We start from the raw sequence: 19,465 nt of genomic DNA, 5'->3' as shown, positions 1-19,465 counted from the left end.
TTTTCTCAGGTTCTAATATCGCCATGTGTGATTCAGCCGGCGATGGCAATCTGACCTTTTCAAAGAAAGGGGACGGACACACACACACACACACACACACACACACACACACACACACACACACACACACACACACACACACACACACACCAGTGACTGCAACATCTGGTTGGTACCGTTGCCATTCACAAATGAATTAGTCAGTTCAGTCGATTTTTTTCATTAGTCACCAGTTCTCAATTTTGCCATCACAATCCAGCAGCCTGACGTGCAGATATCCTGAGAAAATATTCAAACTGAATCACGTTTCTATGATGCGCACCGAGAGGAATGCACTACTAAGGAGTGATCGCAATCTCATCAGCCACTGAAACCAACACAAAACACTCAAGGTTACTTTTTTTTGGATGCAAAAACTGGCGCCGATAGCGTTGACGGGCGAACGTCCCGATTGGCCCGAGTGCAGACAGACAGCCATTCAGTCGAAAGTAACTGGCTCACTGCAGTCAGTAGCCCCGCATACTGCAGTCAAACACTTGGGACCGGTTGAGGCAAATCTCCAAAAATAAAGCCCATCCATCTCTCTGCAACATTTTTCTCCATTGGAGGCGGCGCAGTGACCCGGGCAGAGCGCTACAGCCAGAAATAATACACTTTTCATGGCCAGTTGCTACAGTCCCCACACTTGTCTTAATCTGTGAAACTGTGGGAAGAAGCAGATGATGCAGGGGGCTTCGGCTTCTGAGCCCTTTGTTGTATCATTTGGAGAGGGAAGTCATTCCGAAGGACATTATTTTTGAGGTTATTACATGCTTCATCAAATTTTTATGATTAAAACGTCAAATATGTTGCCACCTTGAATGGAAAATCATTGGAGTGTTAGCAACAAAAAAAAGAGTCAAAACTGGAGAAATAATCTACTCGAGTGGAAATGAGGATTAACTTTATAAAAAGCTATTTAGTCTCTGATGAATAGAAAGGAAGAAACAAATGGAGGGAAGGATGAGGGCATCGTGTTAATGACAAACACGGTGTGAGTCAGGGGTGAGGAAATAGTATTTTTCTAATATCTGGCAGAGGGAAAATACTTTTCAGCCGCTCGTCTATATGTTCAATTGAGTACTGATCCATCAACATTATGCCCAGTCGCTGAATGATTTCTGACTTGTTCTTTAAGACCCACTGTGTACATTTTAGGAGCAACTTTTAATACTAATCCCTCTTCCCCTTTTTCTTACTAGCTGTAATGTGAAAGCAAAACACGTCACAAAACTTTAAGCAGATCCACGTTCTGAGTGAATAATGGCAGTATATCTACAATAGATAGGCATGCCAAAATTCTAACTATATATTCTATATAAAACAATACATTGCAAAAAAAAATAAAAAATACCTAGCTGAGTGTTTCCAAAGCCAAAGCCCTGGCTTCCAAAGCCTAACAGGGGCCTCCCCACCCACCGGGTGAAGACCTTCCTCTTGCCGTGACATGATGTTCACTCCACTGCAGCTCCTCGTGCCAAATCACATTGGTGAAAATGCTTTTCCCACATTTTATCTTGTGAATGTGTTGAGAAGAATGTGTTGCGTGCTCGCTTTTGTCCCCATGCTTGTCACAGGGAGAACCCAGTGGCGCGGAGGATTTTTCAACAGCATACAGTAGTTTTTAAAAGACAGACTTTGCATTTCTTTCCTTTTTAAAAAAAAATATATTTATTTAACATGCCCCTGTTTTTGCCTCTGTGTATTCTCATGCAGATGCTGGCTAAGTAGCTTAAACTAAGCATTATATTCCTCCAGTGGGTCTTAGCTATAATGCGCAGTGTCCACAAGCGCTTTCTTTCACGGGGCCGCCGCCGTCGTCGTGTTCTTGTTATTGGTAATGAAAAGAGCAGGCTGCGGCCTCCTTCCACCACACAAGCGTCTGCAAAAAGCTGTCAAAGCGTTTGAGCTTCGCCAATGATTTAGGACCATTCCTCGCAACAAACAAATTTGCAATTGTATCAAGAATGTGCTAACGGGCGCTTCCCAAGTGAATCCAAACAGTGTGAGATTCTAAGTGGAGCACATGAAAATATCCCAAGGGCTGCGCGGAACAAAATCCAGCCGCCACACGCTGTATCGCTGAGATATGGAATATACATGACACAAAACGCCAGAGATGCCAAAGCAAGCACATAAAAAGTAGAACAGAGAGTGACTGGAGGGCCAAGAAATGAGCAGGACGAGCAGCGAAATCAAAAGGAAGCGCTCCTACGGTCAGAACGGGTTGTCAGCACATGATTTGTAAGAGTCAGGTTTTGTTTTTATTCTCGCAGCGCCGCTGTCAGAATATGCAGTGTCATTGCTTCTAACGACGCGCGAGTTAAAATTAAAGGCTCAGATAGCCGCCTGCCAAAACGGAGCCCATTAACGGCGCTACCTGCTGCAGTCATTAGACCCGGGAATAACTGCACGCCGTCCTCCTGCCCACTCAAGACAAAGGAGGGACATTAGCGGCATTACCGACTTTTAATCTTGTGGTGAGCGCATAAAATGCAGGGCTGCAAATGCATTCTGTCACAAATAAAAAATATTGGGGTGTCACGTGAGGGTGCAGGCAAACTCTGGGTTTGAACAGAAGACTACAGAAGAATAAACAAAAACTCAACTAAAGGTGTCCTCAAAGGGAACATAAACATAAACCAAAATGGGAGACTGACACTAAAAATAGGAAACAAAACTGAAACAGACCTTGCCGCCAACACCAGACCGCAGCCAACACAGGCGAGGCAATCGATGACAACCGGATACAAAGGGAGACAAGGACTATTTATACAAGAGGGCAGGAGAACACAGGTGAGAACAATCAAGGGGCAGGACTGGCAACGAGACACAGGTGTGGAAATCAAGGGTTGACAAAAAAAAAAGGCGGGAAAACAGAGACAGGAAGTAAAGCACAGAAAACACAAGGAGACAAGATGATAAAAAATAAAACAGGAAACACAAAAACAACAGGTCGTGACAGGGGCAATTAAAGGGGCCGCATGCAAAATAGAATTGCAGCAAAGTTTTTCACGCCGTATTCTAAAACTGCACTCACGAAAAATTAACTTCTCAAATACTTTTCATAAGCGTGCAATAAAACTAAATATAATATGATATAAAATATTATGCACATAACTAAAATTAAACTGTTCTTTCTTAGTCTGTAAGTCTTTAGTCTTAGTCAATAATTTTATTTTATTTCTTTATTGGCTTTTTGGGTTAATATAATTTCTCTTTTTTTTGCAGTGTATTGTTACTGTAATTAAGCAGCTGTTTTTAGCATCTTCTTCTTCTTCTAGGAGAACATCCCTCTTGGTATTTCTTCAGTGATGTGTGTTTTCCTACAAATTGCAATTCAGGCTGTCATTTTATCACGCTGTGCTATTGTTGACACTGGGAGTTGTCTGTTCATTCTGTTGTTAAAGGACGTGGTGTCGTGAGATCCACACACGGCAACACCAGTGCTGATTAAACCACCACACACGCACAAATGGACGTATGACATCACTGTCTACTCTGTGTAATTTCACCTCTAGTTCTGTTCATGGCAAATGTGTAACAAGCTGAACTTTGCACATGGAGGAGGTAAAAAAAAAAAAAACAGTTGCGACAGTCCAACATGTGAACTTGTGTGGACACATTGGCAACAACTTAGAAGCATCAGACAACCAAAGAGAGAAATGAACAATTAAAGTCTGAAACATGACCTGACCTGTGGTGTGCTTCAGGCAGTGAATTTTAGGCATGGCTCAGTCTTTCTCTTTCTCTCACACACACTCTGCGTGTCACACACACAACAAGCAAACAATAGTTTGCAGATGCATGCTTGCAAGCTAATTGCAAGAAAGAGATCACGTGCAGCGAAGCGGAAGTGATTAGATCCTCAGTCGTTCTCCGTGGTGAGACGGCGGCGAGTTGCACACACAAAAAAACAACCCCACAGCAGGAGAGGAAACCATGGGTGTCGGCTGCTGACGCCGTAAATGGAAAAACATGAGGAAACACCTTATGCCAGGCTCTGACGCTGTCAGTCATGGACAAATGAGGGCAGCACTTCAGAATAGCCATTCGAAGGCAGGAGGAAATGAGGATAAACCGTATTAGCACAAAAACACTGTAAGGATAATATCGACGTGTTCCAAAGGCTAAGTGAGCAGGGTCAGATTACAGAAAGTGCTGTTGTACTGAACATCATCATAAATGTCCAAGATAACGACACAACCTTGTGTGCAAGAGTAGCTCAAATATAAACTTTAGTGTCAGTATTAAAAGTATATTTTGGAGCCGGTTGAACTTTTCGGTGGCTGCAGTGCGCCGCAGCTTTAATCGCGTCCGCCACTTCTACCAAGACGAACACAGCGAGCTACGCAATCCAGCGTCACACAGTGGGGCCCTGTGAGGTTAGTGACTGAGACCCCGGGACTTGGTGTGAAGAAGTGACTTGAACACTTACGAGGTGGAATAAAACATGAAGGTGGAATCTCGTGGAATACCGATTCAAAATTTTACTTTAATTCAGGGAAGAGGTTTAAGTGAAACATGGACACTTCTTACAAAGTTAACGGTGGTGTAATCTTTTGCCTGGATTCAAATGAAAAAAAACAAACACAAGGACTAACTCGTGTGCACCTATTAGATATGTAGAGGGATGCATAAATTCCCTTGATCACACCAGGCCTGAGCGATCCGAGTGTGTGACTGTCTCTTTGAGGTCAGTTCAGACGACACTCACCGGGGACTGCTCTCGCCCTCCATTGCACATCACAAAGCATCTTGAGCTGACGTGCCAATGTGAACTTGTCTCCCGGGCGACAAAATGATGTGCCATCATTAACTCAACTCTGACCTTCAACCCCCTTTGCACGTTCTTACCTGGCGCAGTATGACGTGCTTCATCTTCAGCTCAGGCCTTCACGCTGAGTGGACGGCTCTATATTTTTTGGAACTTTAAACCTTTCGGTGGCCTTGCTGCAGAGCGAGGCAACGACAAAATAAAAACCTTGACCTCACAGTTGTCTGGTTATGAGAGATGATGATTCGGCAATAAGCAATATCTCAAGTCTGCATACTTTATGGAAATCTGTTAAAACCTAAGTGTGATTCCAAATTCGTTTTATCGTTTTCTAACGATATGTGAAATGACAGCAGCCCATATTTTATTGCTCAATGTTTCGGAAATGTATGGTAAAACATTCAGTGCTGTTAATTATGCACATAGGACATTTCCCCTCACTGACTCCCTGCCAATGTTTCCATTTCCGCGACCACCTCATGACCCCCTTGATTTCATCCCCTTCCAAACAAGGGGAAGGTCCAACAGTGCATCGCTTTTGGCAGGAAGCTGAAACTGAGCATTTTTGCAGGAGGACTAAATATTTTTGTAATTAGTTGACAGGCTGCTCCTCTTGAGTACCAAAAAGACAGATGTGTAACCACGTCATCAGGACCTTCAACACTTACAAAATGGCACTTGCATACTTTATTTAACTTAAAACCCGCATTACACAGACAAACAATCAGTTCACTCCAGGAAAGAATATTCTGTGTCTTCCCCTTTTTTTTCTTTTTCCCTCCCGTCCACTGTGCGCCATATATTTTATTTGCCCTGACATTTATTTCACTCCTGCGGCGCATAATCATAAGTTTATTGGCGACACTGATGACAAGGTGACAGCATTCGGCGTGGGTAATCTTGTCTTATTAGCTGCCGCCCGCCCGACGGCCGACCCATTTTTAGCCACCGTGTTTTGTGGTTCAAGTTGAGGTCACTTCATTAGGGAATGTCGACACGCACATTGTGAGCGTTATTAAGTTTGGCTCCTTTTGTTTGGGCACTTTGCCGCCTCAATTTAATGCACACCGCTTGGAAAAATAAGCTTTCATTGAATGTATACCACTTTCTGTCGCGTTTTTCCTTTTACATGGAGAAATCTACAACTGATGTGCTCTTTCACCACTCTATATATCCAACTTATATGTCTAAATGTAGGATGTATCCAAATCAAAATAGAGTATACATATCTATATGAAGGCTCAAACTGCTTCAACAATCCTCTTCTAAGTTGACTCCCTCGCTTAGAATGAGAAAGGGCAGAAAGACATGGCTTGAGAGCCCTTCATTCTTCACTCTAGCAGGTTTATGCGAGGATAATTAAATTTAGTGGAAAGAGAGAATAGGGACTAGATGAAGAGCCAGCATTGCCAAAAAGCCCACCTCCAGTCCTGAGGTCTAATTTTTTCACAGCCTACTGCAGAGAGATTCAGTGGCACAAAATCAAGGGCGTGGGTAATTAATCTTCTGGCTCATGCTCTGCTTTTTGACCCAATTAAAGTAATAAAAATGTGAAGGAATCTTCATTTCTGTAGGGATAAACACGCGGAAGAGGTTCAGCTGGCTTTGTTATGGGAAATGAATAACCACTGGCTGCAAGATAGTGAGACAGTTGAATAGAAGGAGGTGGGGATTGGTGGATTTCCTTGCAGCTGCAGGCACTCGCTCCCTGGTCCTGATCATAGCTCGTCCCTGTGCTGAGCATATATACGTCTGAGTTTACAAACATTCCACTGCTGGCATCAATCCTCCTCTTTAAAAATGATGGGAGTGTCATGTCGTAAATATCTCTACGTACCGCCTGCCTTAAAGGCCTAGTGTGTCAGATTTAGCTGCAATCTAGTGGTAAGGAAGCATTATGCAAACAAATTAATACCATTATTCTCACGCACGGCTACTTTACTTCAGCTGTCCATAAAAAAAAACAAAAAAACAAAACTGAACCTAAAACCATGTGACTTCAACCTCACTCTGCGATGATTCTTGCGAGGGGATTTGCCAATGTTACCTCAATGGATCAGCTTTGGCAAACGACGACCAACTTCTGGGATCCTTTTGGTTTTACCAAGTGGGTGGAAGACATTCTGATATCCAGGCATATACACATATCTGGTGGGGAAAGCTTTCGTGTTCACGTGAGAGATCTTTGAGGAAATGAAGTCACTGAATGACTTACATAAAACTTTGTTATCTCCACTTCCTCGTCTGAATCTGTCTGAGCAGCACTTCCCTGCTGAGTGCATCTCACATACTCGCCATGGCCTGGGTTTATATTAGCTTCGAGTAGAATCACTAAACCATTATTCTTTCGATGGATCTTAAATGTAAATTCTTAGTGTTGGCAAATTGAAACAGCATTTTTTTTTTTTCATCTTCAGTGACCTTAACTAAAAACATCCTTCTATCAGCTCCCTCTTCCATGACATCGCGGCTGATCCCAGCAAGTGTTACACATTGGGCCTTCAGAAACATCTGTCTTGCATTAAGGGCTGGCCACCAGACAAGCGCTCTCACTTATGTTTCCTCATTTTCCTCCTCTCATCAGTTTTTAAGGAGTATGCAAATTTTCCAATCCCTCCTGGCACGCCGAGCGGCCCATACGGTTACGGCAACGGGGCAATAAATTCTCATTAAGGATCTCCCTTCCTTTAAGGGCCGCGGCCGAAGTTTGGATACACGTGTTTATAGTCCGGAGGAATTGGAACAAACGAGGAGATCTTGTGTGGGAAGATGGGCTTCCAGCCTTAATCAGGTCTCCCGCCCCTCCGCCAGGCTCTGTGGGGAGTGTCGGTGATGAAGTCAGCGGCGGCCCCGCTCTGCTGTGCTCAGCCCCTCTCCCCGCTGACAAAGACCATATTTCATCCGGCTCTTTCCTTCTCCGCCGTCACCGGGGCTGCTGCGCTCACAGCGGCGACGACTCCCATCATCATATCGATGATTTCACAGGCTAGTGGCGACGGTAGCGCTCCTCCCTTGTTGTTTGCTGACCGCCACGACCCCCCCCACACACACACACACACACACCACCTGCTGCTCTAATTCCTCTTATCGTGCACGCGTCAAGATGAAGGGTCGGATCGCCGGCCGACCGCAGTCGCACGGTTAACAGACGTCAAGACGTTTGATTGTTTTCCGTGTCAACGTGAATATTTTGCCGTGCCCTTCTGGAATGGGAGGACGAGAAAATAAAAAAAGAAGTGAGTTGTCGCGACTGCAACCTCACGGTTCCGAGACGTGACAGCAGCATTTGTCACTCTGGCTGCTGAGGAAGTGCTTTGACATTTGGGGAAAACACATGTCTTTGCTGTCTGGCGGAGGAAAGCTATTTTCAACAAACCGGCCCGGCGGTTCAAAATGCTTCACACGAGGCGATGCTAATGTCGGCGAGTGAATACAAAGACACACACACACAACACAACACAACACAAATAACTGAAATCTAAATTTATTCCAAATGTAATTTATATTTTTGGAGTTTTACACCAAAAGATGCTGGACATTAATGAGATTTTACAAAGGAACTTGAGGCACATTTATACTACAGTCCAAATGAAGGTAAAACTGAAAGATCATCTCAATAACGCCCAGCGCACTCATTTGCAGAATAAAGTGTTTGTGTTCACACTTTCTAAATGCATTTTGAAAGTCACATGCTATCATTTTCATTACTTATTTTTTCATCCCACTCTTCGGTGCAAAGTGCAAAAAAAAATGGTGTAGTTCTGTTAGTTAGTTAGTATAGTATAGTATAGTAACGGATGCTTTTTAGACCTTCCACATATTTGGAAGGTGACGAGAACAAGGTGTTCACATAGTGCCCGCTGTGTTGAGTTGTCACAAACCTGCGAGAGCTATCAGTGCCCTTGGTGACATCAAGGGCACAAGGGCTCTTTTTCTTAAAGAGCTGCATACTTCAGGGCCAGTCTCTGAAAAGCTGTAATAGTAGCAGTACTAATAGTCCACTTTTCGGGAGAGTTCATTGACAGGGCTGAGAAATGTGTTGGTAAAATGAATTTTAGACGTGGGTAAATTTATTAGGCAAATTTATTTAAGGATTTGAATGACCACATTTTTCATGAAATATGAAGAGAACGCCCAGAAAAGGGACAATGCAAACAAAGGTCTTCCCACTGTTTTAAATGAGCCACCAAATGTCGATTTTATGAGAGGCTCACATTTGCGTTTGATCATTTCAGGTCACCGCAAACGCTGGATCATCTTGTCAAAGAATCTTTTGATTGGGGTGGATTTTATTTTTTCAGGTCACAGGACTCTTAGACGATAATGAGCAGTAAAGGAAAAAAAAAGAAAAAATACAAAATTCACAAAATATTTTTTTGCAAGTATAAGCATACTTAATTAGGCATTCCCCCCTTTGAGCATTAATCCCCTTTGCCAGTCTAATCGTTATCTCCACTATAGGCTGCAGATACACACTCAGAGGCAGAGGTAAATGACTCACCCACAGCCATTGACTAGGCTACAGTTGTTTTCTTTGGATCACATTTGGATTCATGTCGTGCGCTCACTATTAGTCTCTGTCAACTTAGTCTGCCTCTGAAGATGACGGTCTAAACAGGTCGCCGGTGGGAATGGCAGAATGAATCAGCGGTATTTTAAAGCCGCACGCCTGTCCTCATGTTTTAGGGAAAGGTGCTTCTGTGACCTCTGAGACGTCTTTTGTGCGTGACATGTTGGGTACCGTGTGGCGCCATGTGTGCCTGATGCACGAGCATAAATGCAAGTCTGTAGGCGCATGACTGCGTGATTGTACCCTGCTGAATGAAAGGCCACTCTATCGCCCTGAGCGGCAGAACAAAAAGACTCTGTTTTTCCTCAACCTTTCGGTCATAGTGTCCTTTTTGTCAACCTGACTTCTCCTCCAGCCACTCTGTTCTCCCATGTTGGAATAAATCACCGTTCAAACGTGGCTCTGAGTGTTGCAATTTAGTCATTAAATGCAGGAGCCGCGCGTTGTGCCGAGCAGTGACGTTCCAATCCTGACTCAACCGGATCGTTAACACTGCACATCAGTTCAGCACTGATGAATGTGAGGCAGACCTCAACCAGTGGTACAAATCAGAAGAACAGTTTTGCCTCCCACTCAGACTCAAGCAACATGTTACAGTAAAGTGTCAAAGCCCAATATCTACTAGTTTGAGAGGAAGCACACTTGATCATCATCTCATATGGCACTTGGCTACTTTTGGCCGTTCAGTCTGTGCAACGTACCAGGCCGTGATGTACCTCATCAGCAATAGCACAATCCAATTCTGTTCGGCACAGTAACGAAACCCTGGCACAGCAGAACTACGTTCAAAAGTCTGAAATATTCCTTCCCTGTTTAAAAGATTCACAGGTTCAATCTGAGCTCGTGTTGTGTAAGCGTTGTGTTGACCAGAGAAAAGAAAACTGCTGCAAGTCAGTGTGGGGGAGTGCCGAGCTTAATGCAGTCTAAGTAACAATCTGACAAAACATCCAGTCTTGTGATAGAATCGGTTCCGCCCCACCCAGATTGTTTTTAAAAATGTGAGAACAGAGAGTGCAGAGTACAGTTAAGTAAACGATTCTTTCACAATTTTTGCATGCCTGTCTCCTCGTCTTCCCTCAGAGACATGGCTTGAAACTGAGATGAAGGAGGGTGCAGAACACAACGCTGGAGAACCGTGCCAGAATCAATACGGGGGGAGAGAGAGAGAGAGAGAGAAAGAAAATGACAGTGGATACTGAAACATGATGTTTTGCACCACCTCTCTGTTTATCCACATCACAGTTTCTGTTATTTTTAAAGAGGTCCTAAAGTCATTTTGGGAACAATGAAAATGTGCCAAATGTGGACCATTGGCTGCGTGTCTGCATCGTCCAGCTGCCTGCTGGGGCACAACACAGTTCCTGTCTTTCTGTTCTGTAGCGCAATTGGAATATCGAAAGACCAGCAGTTGTGTTTCCATCCACGTTTGACATGTGCTTCTCGACTGCAGGATTTACGCTCATTGATCCACAAGAGATCAGGGCTGCACAGATGACTTTCCCCCGGCCAAGGCGTGTTTGGCTACCTGAAATCTTTACTGTCGCATAAGATTTCCACGTGTGCAGCGATCTTCTCGTTGGTCGGCGGCTCGCTGCCAGGGTCCTCTGGGAATCTGCACGGCTGCATAATTGAATCCTCCCTTTTTCTGTAGAGTAATTCTATCACTTTCACAACACGAGCAGAGGTGGTCAGTAGGGAGGCGGACCTTCGCTGGTAAATCCATTTGCAGTGTGTTTTGAATCAAACCGACGATGCGTCACAAACTGGTAAGATGTCCGGACAAGAAATGCGTGCGCATCATGTTAGTTTTCAAAAACAAACAACGACAACAACAGCAACATCATCAGTTTGGGACTAGCAGCTAATGCTAGTCTAGCTAACTGTTTAAGGTTTAGAAAGTATCAATGCAGACTTACAGCACACAGAGATCAACGTTGCATCAGCTGAGCTAAAAAAAGAGTCCTGGTGCGCCCCTAGTGGGCAGTCAGAGGACCTGCAGTTGCCCCTGAAAAACTCAAAAGATTGTACCTCAATCTCCTCTGGCCGCGTTATTCATTTCTAATATCTCATCTAATTTTAACACCAATTATGTGTTGTTGCAGTTCAATTTGTCACGTTTAATCTAAGTGAAACTATTTGATATTACACCTGAGTGACGGAACAGAATATGTATATTTAATCAGACAAAGACTACGATTTATACGCTGCGACAAAAAAAAAAAGAAAAAAAAGAGAAAATGATTGTCAAACACGTTCTGTTTCGTATTTTAACGCAGTGACATGGTCAAGTCAATTAAATGTCTATGCACTGTTGTAATTCAACAGCATCTGGTCGTCGAGGACAAAATAACAAAAAATAAACTTAATGTGAGGGAAACGTCTTCACAGAACATGGGTTGCATTTATAAACGACTCATACGCATTAATGTGAGCTGATACAAACTTCATTTCGTCATTATTTTTTTGTTTTTTTAACAAGCGTTTCCAAAGTGACATTGTACAAGAAGTGAAATTGATGAAGGTCTATTTGTTGGAGGTCATAAAGGCAGTTTACTAAATACCAGCGAAGGGAGGAAAAGTGAAAGCGTAAATGTGGAGCGAGTTGCTGGGAGGGATGAACGAACACAATCTGGAAGTGGTGGAGCTTTTTTATTCCATATTAGGTGCATCAGCACCTCTCAGTGGACAAACCGCCACACAGCAAGACCGAAACTATCTTCTCAGGACTGCAGTTGTTATATGTTTATAAAACAACACACGCTGATTTGACATTCAGTCCTAAGCAATCACTTCTAATTAAACAGACACTTGTCACAGTCACCCTATTCTCCTACACAGGGTACAGAGATCCATTAACACTGATTAATCTGTCATTCTGAGAGCGTGGTTACGCTCTTCAGGAGGTACGTCGGAGTCGTCGTCAAATGCATTTGTTGGGGTTATCAAATAAAGTGGCTGTTGCTAACTTAAAAACTACTACTTTTTCCTATGAATATTTCACAGTACAAGCACTGATTGCGTAGTAGAAAAACAGTTACATCATTCTGTAGAGGTCATGTAGAGTAGGATGTTTTTAAATAAGGTCACAATATTGTATCTGGTTTTTCCTTTTACCAACAATTAAAAGGGAAAACATAAATATCTGATTTGTTCTTTGGTTTAAAATTAAAATACAACTCTATGAACACACATCAACACAAACGACACATGAGAAAACAGCTCCCAATGAGCCGCTAAACTAATGACCACATTCCCTTCGCAAAGCAAACAGACATTGGAAATGTATAAAAGGCTAAAAATGTTCAGCTTTACCTTATATAACAGAACAGTGGAAGACAAGTTTCCCACTGGTGTGGAATCAGTTCTGTTATTTTTATTTTTATTTTATTTTTTTATCACTGATGGAGCCAAATGAGAAGGAAAAAAAAAATCAAAGTTTTGCTATTTGGTACTTGGTCAAAAATGAAAATGAACAACGCTGACGGCTCCCATGTTGAAGGGGCTACATCTGGTTGTCGTTGTACTGCGGGCTGGAGTACTGGTCCTGCATGGCTCCACTTGCTGCACCCATGGCCGCCTGCTGGGCCGCTGCCTGGACATGAGGGTTCTTCCAGGCTCCGGTGGCCCACTCCTCCTGGGCTTTGGACATGCTGTTCCCACTGCCACGGTAGAAGTTATGAATCTGAAAGTGAGAAGAAGTCAAGGAGCATGCTAGTTCAGCCGAGCGTTTTGCGTAGGGAGGCGTGTCTTTTATGTTTTTGGAACACAGGGACATCTCGTATATCACCATGACGTGGAAACAATAATAGGGAGTAATAAAAACCAACAAATGCAAAGTTTTTTTTGCATTTCATTTATTCCCGCACTTGGCAAGGGCATCATCTTGCTCCCTGGATGGAGCAGTGCACGTGCAGAAGGGCGCGTGCGAGTTAATATCTGCTGCCAGCACTGCAATAAACCACCGATACGCGGTGTCCAAAAACGTTACCGTATTTGCAATAAAAAAGTGGAAACTTACCCTGGTGAGGGCGATGAACGACAGCGTGGCCACGGCTGTGAACATGATGGTCGGGACGAGCATGATCAGAGCTATTAATATGTTATAGCTGAAGAAGGAGATGGTTGCCAGCCAGCCGCTGGGGGGAAGAAAAAGAAAAAGCAGCATGCAGAGCAACAGATCAATCTTTTAACACAAGCACAAACAAATAATACTTATCCGTTATTAGACTGGTTTATTAGATTGTGTGCTTTTCCTCCTGATACCGCAGCTTAACATCTGGATGTTATATGCAAGTCATTCTCAGGCGCTTTGCGTGCAGCAGATATAAATCCTAAAAGCTTATTATCTCATACATGATGACTTCCCATAGCTCATGGTGACATTTATAAACTTTATGTAGGCCGCCATAATATTAATCTCTGATCATCAGGTGACATTTTGAGGAGCTCTCTACAGCCTCTCCAAATCTAATAACAGGCTCGTCATTAAAGTTATATGAGGGCAATTTCAGATGTTCCATCACTGTCAAATTAATAAAAGCCGTGAGAGAAAACGAAATTCTAATCTCTTTAAATGTTTCATGCAGGAGTCAGTGTTGCGATTGTATGAAAAAAAAAAATCCTGTCATTTTTCAATGCAAGCTTGTAAAAAAAAAAACACACATTTAGCACAAGCGTTTTTTCTCATGAAAATGAAATAATGCAGTGACTTTGATGCACATGACTGCAAAAACATCAAAAAAGGAAAGAATAACGTTAGGAGAAAATTTAGAACAGGAGTGACTGAAGTCTGTTGTCTTAATATATTGTGTTATTTTTTATATTAATAATTGATTTAACTGATGTTAAAATGAAACATAACCAAACATAACCCAAAATACCCAGAGCCAAATATAAATTATTTATCTTTGCCTTCCTACATATTATTACTACACATCTATTATCTACGACGTGCAGCGAGTAATTTCATATAATGGCAGCAATTTGATCATATCAGAGAAAAACCATGAACGAAATATGTTGATTGCAGCTTTTGTTTTCTAAACCTACCAAACCCCCCAACCAGGGATGCCGATACTTTGGATGATGCTGATGCCGACTTGGGCCATGAAGACGAAAAAGAAAGCCATGAAGTTGAAGGAACTGTCGCTCCTGTGAAGAACAGAAGGATTAAGAAATATTTCAAATGTGTAAAGAATCCTTCATCCTAAATCTCCTCCAACACTTTTGAAGATGCAGAGATTTTGGTTGCAGGTTTCTTCCTCTTCCCCTTCCAACACTTCATTTTTCCAAACGCTCACTGCGGCCTTCATTTATCAAACAACGGCGCTCCGCAACAGCAGGTGTTCACTCATTTCCTTCCTAGACAGTGCAGACATGAAAGTACGACTGGATCTCGCATCACACCGTGTACACAAGTTTTCAATCTGTGTGCCTCTGCACTGCGGCGTGCTAAGATAAGAAAGAGGGAGGAAGAAAATGATCATAGTTGCTGATCAGAAAGGCAGACAGAGGTTCAGGGGTTTGCGCTTCCACAGATCAGATACGGCATCTGACATGTTTTGAATTACAATTAACCAGCGGTGATCCCCGGCTAGAACGCCGGGCAGCGGGAGCTCTAACAGGATTACTTTTTTGCGCGTGTTACATTTGATGAATGAATGTTTACTTGATTAATTAAATACTTTCAAGATTAGCAGGGCCGCGCTCAGACATTTACACGCATGCCAACACACGGACGGTGCAGCAGCAAATATTGAAGATTCAAACGTGCAAAACTGTTACTGTTTGACACACGAGACGTCGAGAGCCACTCGGAAGTTACAAAGTTTAGCTTCTGAAACGGATGTTGCGGGATATCAGCTGTTCTTTTCAAAACTTTCAAATAGCGCAATTTCATCCTTTTCAACTTCTCTTGCATTCTTGTAGTTCTAATCTGAAAGAAGTCTGCTGGCTTTTCATACTTTAGTTTGATTTTATTCACTGGCATGGCACTGGAGGGCTGCTGGGAAAACACTTGATAACATGCCTGTGAAACAGCGATATGACAAGAGTCACTGCCTCGCTGCAGTGTGCAGGTCATTGCTGCGATCGAGACGGAAAGACGCACCGTGGCGGCATCTTTCTCCTGCTTGCCGCTGCGGTCAGATCACACAGAAGCCGACTGCTGCGGCTGTGGGTGGAATAATGCCTTCCCCCTATGGAATGGTGCAGCGTGCTTTTACAAGTGCCGCACTGTGCTTTGTCTACCGTGTTGAAAGTATGTCTGTCGGCCTTGAATTGACTGAGGAGGAATCTTACATTAGCCAAGATCATAAAGACGTGCGACTATGTGTTGTTGTGGCATGCAGCGGCCCTTTGCTGAGAAGAGGAAGCTCTTGTTCCACCACTGTGTCCACAGGGTACAGGATAGTAAAGTGATAGATTCACATCATAGCAAACATTGTTTTGCAAAACACACCTTTACGACTCTGTTTCACAGCCGATTCAGTTTCACTCTCGCGTGTCAGCCGTGCCGATGACATTTTACTTCATCACAAAGACGCAGTTGCACAAAACACCCCATTTCGACGTGACGCAGGTTCATCCGGATGTTGCCAGCTCACATTTAACTCACTTGAAAGCCTTGTAGAGGGGCCTGAACCAGCAGACGTAGGAGCACGGAGTGAACATGAGAAGCCAGATGATAGCCATTCCGAAGTTGGTCACGCCTCCCCCGCCAAACATCCAGGCAAAGCAGCCAATGAGATTCACAGCCAAAGTAGCGCTATTCACTGAGGTATACAAAAAACAAAACACACACACACACACACACACAAGATGTAGTTAGAGATATGAAGGATTTCACATTGAACCCTTTCTCCAAAAAACATCATACCTTATTGTGTTGTTTTTTTATCTTAAAGTTTCCAAACAGTTTTATGATTCATTGGCTCGAGACACGGAGAACAGCAGCCCCGCATTGGAATCTAACTCTCAACACCCCTCGTTTAGCTTTAAGAAGTTAACTAGCTCACGAGTCTCCATATTTTGGAGGTTGCTGAAGGGAATGGGGAGAGCAAGACAACAAAGCCAAAAAGGCTGGATTATTGTAACTCGTTATATTCTGGCATCAGCAAGTGCGATGTACAGAGACTCCAAATGATTCAGTATTTTTTTTATTTTTAATAAGTGCTATATACCGTAAATCAAGCTATTATTATTATTATTATTATTATTATGAAGCATGTATAACGTATAACCTATAGGGAATATAAAGACGTTCAAAGGACTGGACAGGTGTGTTCTGACCAGAGGGTGCCAGGCAGGCACGACCAAAGCTGTATAGTCCTATGTCACACCAGCAGGGGGCACTGTGTTAACAACAGGGGTATTATTCGTACAAGTTATGAAAGGTAAAAAATATTTCAACACTTTAATTTTAAGGATGTAAACCAACATTGCCTTGCTTAAAACACGTGATGAGTCCAAACACAGTGATATTGCATGCACATGCAAACACAGACTGAGCAGTGAAAATAAGGCAGGCCACAACAGCAAGATGTGAAATGTGAAAATGCGTATGACGACTTGAGTTTCTACGCTGCTCGTTTTTTTTTAGGTTCTGCTCTGTAATGGTTTCAGGCAGCAGCACAATTGGCTCTTTAAGGTGCCATAAATTCTGATTAAAGCTGTGAGCTTTAGCCCCATCTCTCTCGTATAAACCTGCAGAAAAGGTCAAACGGCCCCAAATTTAGGGCTACTGAGAACGCAGGAAGTGCTTTGCAAGAAATTTACGAGGCCACCCGCTATCACAGTAAGAACAGCTGGAGCCAAAGCATTTCCTGGGTTAAAACAAACAAACAAACAAACAAACAAACAAAAATGAAAAAATGAAATTGTATTCTTTAAATCATCTCCATGCATAACATAAGATTATAAAATCCCGGCAAACAAAATGTAAAAAAAAAAAAAAAAAAATCAACTGCACTGGCGTATAATGAATGGCGTTTGTGACATGCATATACATTGTCACACGTGGCACAAGGGCTTCATAATGCAAAGTTTCAACCAAGCAGGAGAGTTGAAAGCAAGACCCCAGGGGAGCATCAGACTATAAATACCTGCTCACGGTTACACTGTAGGAAAATGTCACCTGCAGAGGGAGAAGTTTTCAGTCACAATAAAATATACCTTTATAGTTTTACCTTTACCAAACCCACGGGAATGATTGCAGTGGACAATATACTTTCATCACAAATTCCATAAAAAGGAATACATGGACAGCAGAGGGTCAATATCTGGAAACGTTTTATTTACCCTCACAAATCCTTTTATGGGATCGCGTCACCGCACCAGTGTAAATATTGCATGCCTTAGACAGACGAGGAGCATTCTGGCTGAGATAATAACCAAAAAAAAAAAAAAAATCACTGTGCAGCTTGTTCATGGTGTAATTAACTTTGACGGAATTGCTTCTGGCAGATACTGTTTCACATATTTTTATTGTTAACAACTCTGTTCAAACTGAGGCCATCTGGTCACTGCTAAGACTCATTATAAAACAAACCAGTCAGGACAAGGGCCAATTAAGAGAAAACAAGTCAATTTGAACCAAGAGGAGACAGCTGTCATTCTTTTGAGAGAAGAATTTGTAATACTTGGACTGTTGAATTTCTATATGTTAGTAAGTAAGAAATCCTATATTATAATCATATGCTCTCGCAAAAAAAAAGTAATCTTAAAGATTCACACTTGATTTTAATTATGCAAGAGCTCAGTGTACGTTGAAACATCACTTTTGTCCACTCACATATCCACAGGTGGTACATTTTCTTGCACATGCTGCGGTGCTGCTCTGGGATCTCATCAAAGTCCTGGTAGAAGCACGGCTTCATGGGGATGAAGGCTGGCAGCGGTGGGAAGTTTGGTTCTGAGACCAAAAAACAAAAAATGAGTCAATAAAAGATTCCACATCTCTTTCTCAGCCGATGATATCGTTGTTCTTTTACGGAAATCAAGTTTCGGCATTTGTTGTGTAAGTTGAAAAAAAATGGTAACCAATGCATACTCGCAACAAATAAATTGCATGGCTGCATATGCAAACTATTTTAATATGGGTTAATATTGGAGCAGCAGATAAAGTGTAGCATTCTTATTGAATATGGCAAATAATGAATCATTTGTCACTAAGGTGAGTTTAGAAATGGGCGTTAACAGGATGAGGCCCCATATTATACCCATTCAGGGGGAAAAAAAATATGTGTGCAGTGAAGCAGCCCAACATGATGGAGCTCAAGTCTAACAAATCCAAACTTTGGGCTTTTGCTGTGTAGTTTAGTGCACACGTGGTCTGAAGGCAGGGCTGTCAAGAGACATTAAGGACTCACTTTTCTTATTCCCGACCAGTCGTGTCAGCAAACTATGACTAAAATATATATATTTTTTTTAAAACATTGCCGGGCCTTAACCACATGTTGAGACTTGCTAACACTCACCCGCCATTTGGACAAAGTGGAGCTGCTGTTCAGGTCTGCGTCTTCAGTCTGTCAGGCCTTTCAAAAGGAAAGAAAATACATGTGAAGCTTTGCGGAGAGGTTAATTCATTTTTGCTTCATAGGCACAACGGGAGCAGATAATATCATCATGACTGTTGCACACAGACAAACGAGGGCCTTTAAACGAGTGGTGGGCCGGGGATGCGGGGGTGGGAATTAGGCGTGTGAGTGCGGCACACACCGTGTTCGGCGATGATGATCAGATTTAAACGACGGAGGCTTTAGGCGACACACACACACACACACACACACACACACACACACACACACACACACACACACACACACACACACACACAGAGAGAGCTACTACCTCTCTACTTGCTGCAATGAGCTGTGAAACACGGGTGCATATTCTCACAGAACGTCTGCCTGAGCAGACAGGAATTACACTCTACAGGAAACATAATCTCCTTACTTCCTCCAACTGAGCGGCCGCTTCTCCTGTTTTTTTGCGCACACTGCCTGCTTGTAAAGCCTCCAATAATGAGCGTTTGGGACGCTAACACCGCAAACCGCTCGAGGTGAGGGGGGGGGGAAAAC

At 42.9% G+C, this 19,465-nt stretch overlaps 1 protein-coding gene across 2 annotated transcripts; it reads right to left on the bottom strand.

Moving 5' to 3' along the window:
* Nucleotides 1-12,530: 12,530 nt before the first annotated feature.
* LOC142904907 (secretory carrier-associated membrane protein 5-like) lies at nt 12,531-19,465 on the bottom strand. Of its 2 annotated transcripts, none has more exons than XM_076051309.1 (7): nt 19,341-19,465; nt 18,863-18,919; nt 18,178-18,297; nt 16,003-16,159; nt 14,436-14,537; nt 13,405-13,522; nt 12,531-13,068 (listed from the first exon to the last, which is right to left on the bottom strand). In XM_076051309.1, the coding sequence occupies exons 2-7, from the start codon at nt 18,867-18,869 to the stop codon at nt 12,889-12,891; spliced, it is 684 nt and encodes a 227-aa protein (XP_075907424.1). In that variant the 5' UTR covers nt 18,870-18,919; nt 19,341-19,465; the 3' UTR covers nt 12,531-12,888. The 2 variants fall into 2 exon arrangements, with proteins under 2 accessions (XP_075907424.1, XP_075907432.1); XM_076051317.1 differs by having other exon boundaries at nt 13,405-13,492.

This window comes from Nelusetta ayraudi, unplaced genomic scaffold, assembly GCF_046127955.1.
Source record: "Nelusetta ayraudi isolate G7.1 ecotype Tasmania unplaced genomic scaffold, CSIRO-AGI_Nayr_v1 ptg000005l, whole genome shotgun sequence".
Lineage (NCBI taxonomy): Eukaryota > Metazoa > Chordata > Actinopteri > Tetraodontiformes > Monacanthidae > Nelusetta > Nelusetta ayraudi.
This window is presented reverse-complemented; position numbering and strand designations above follow the sequence as displayed.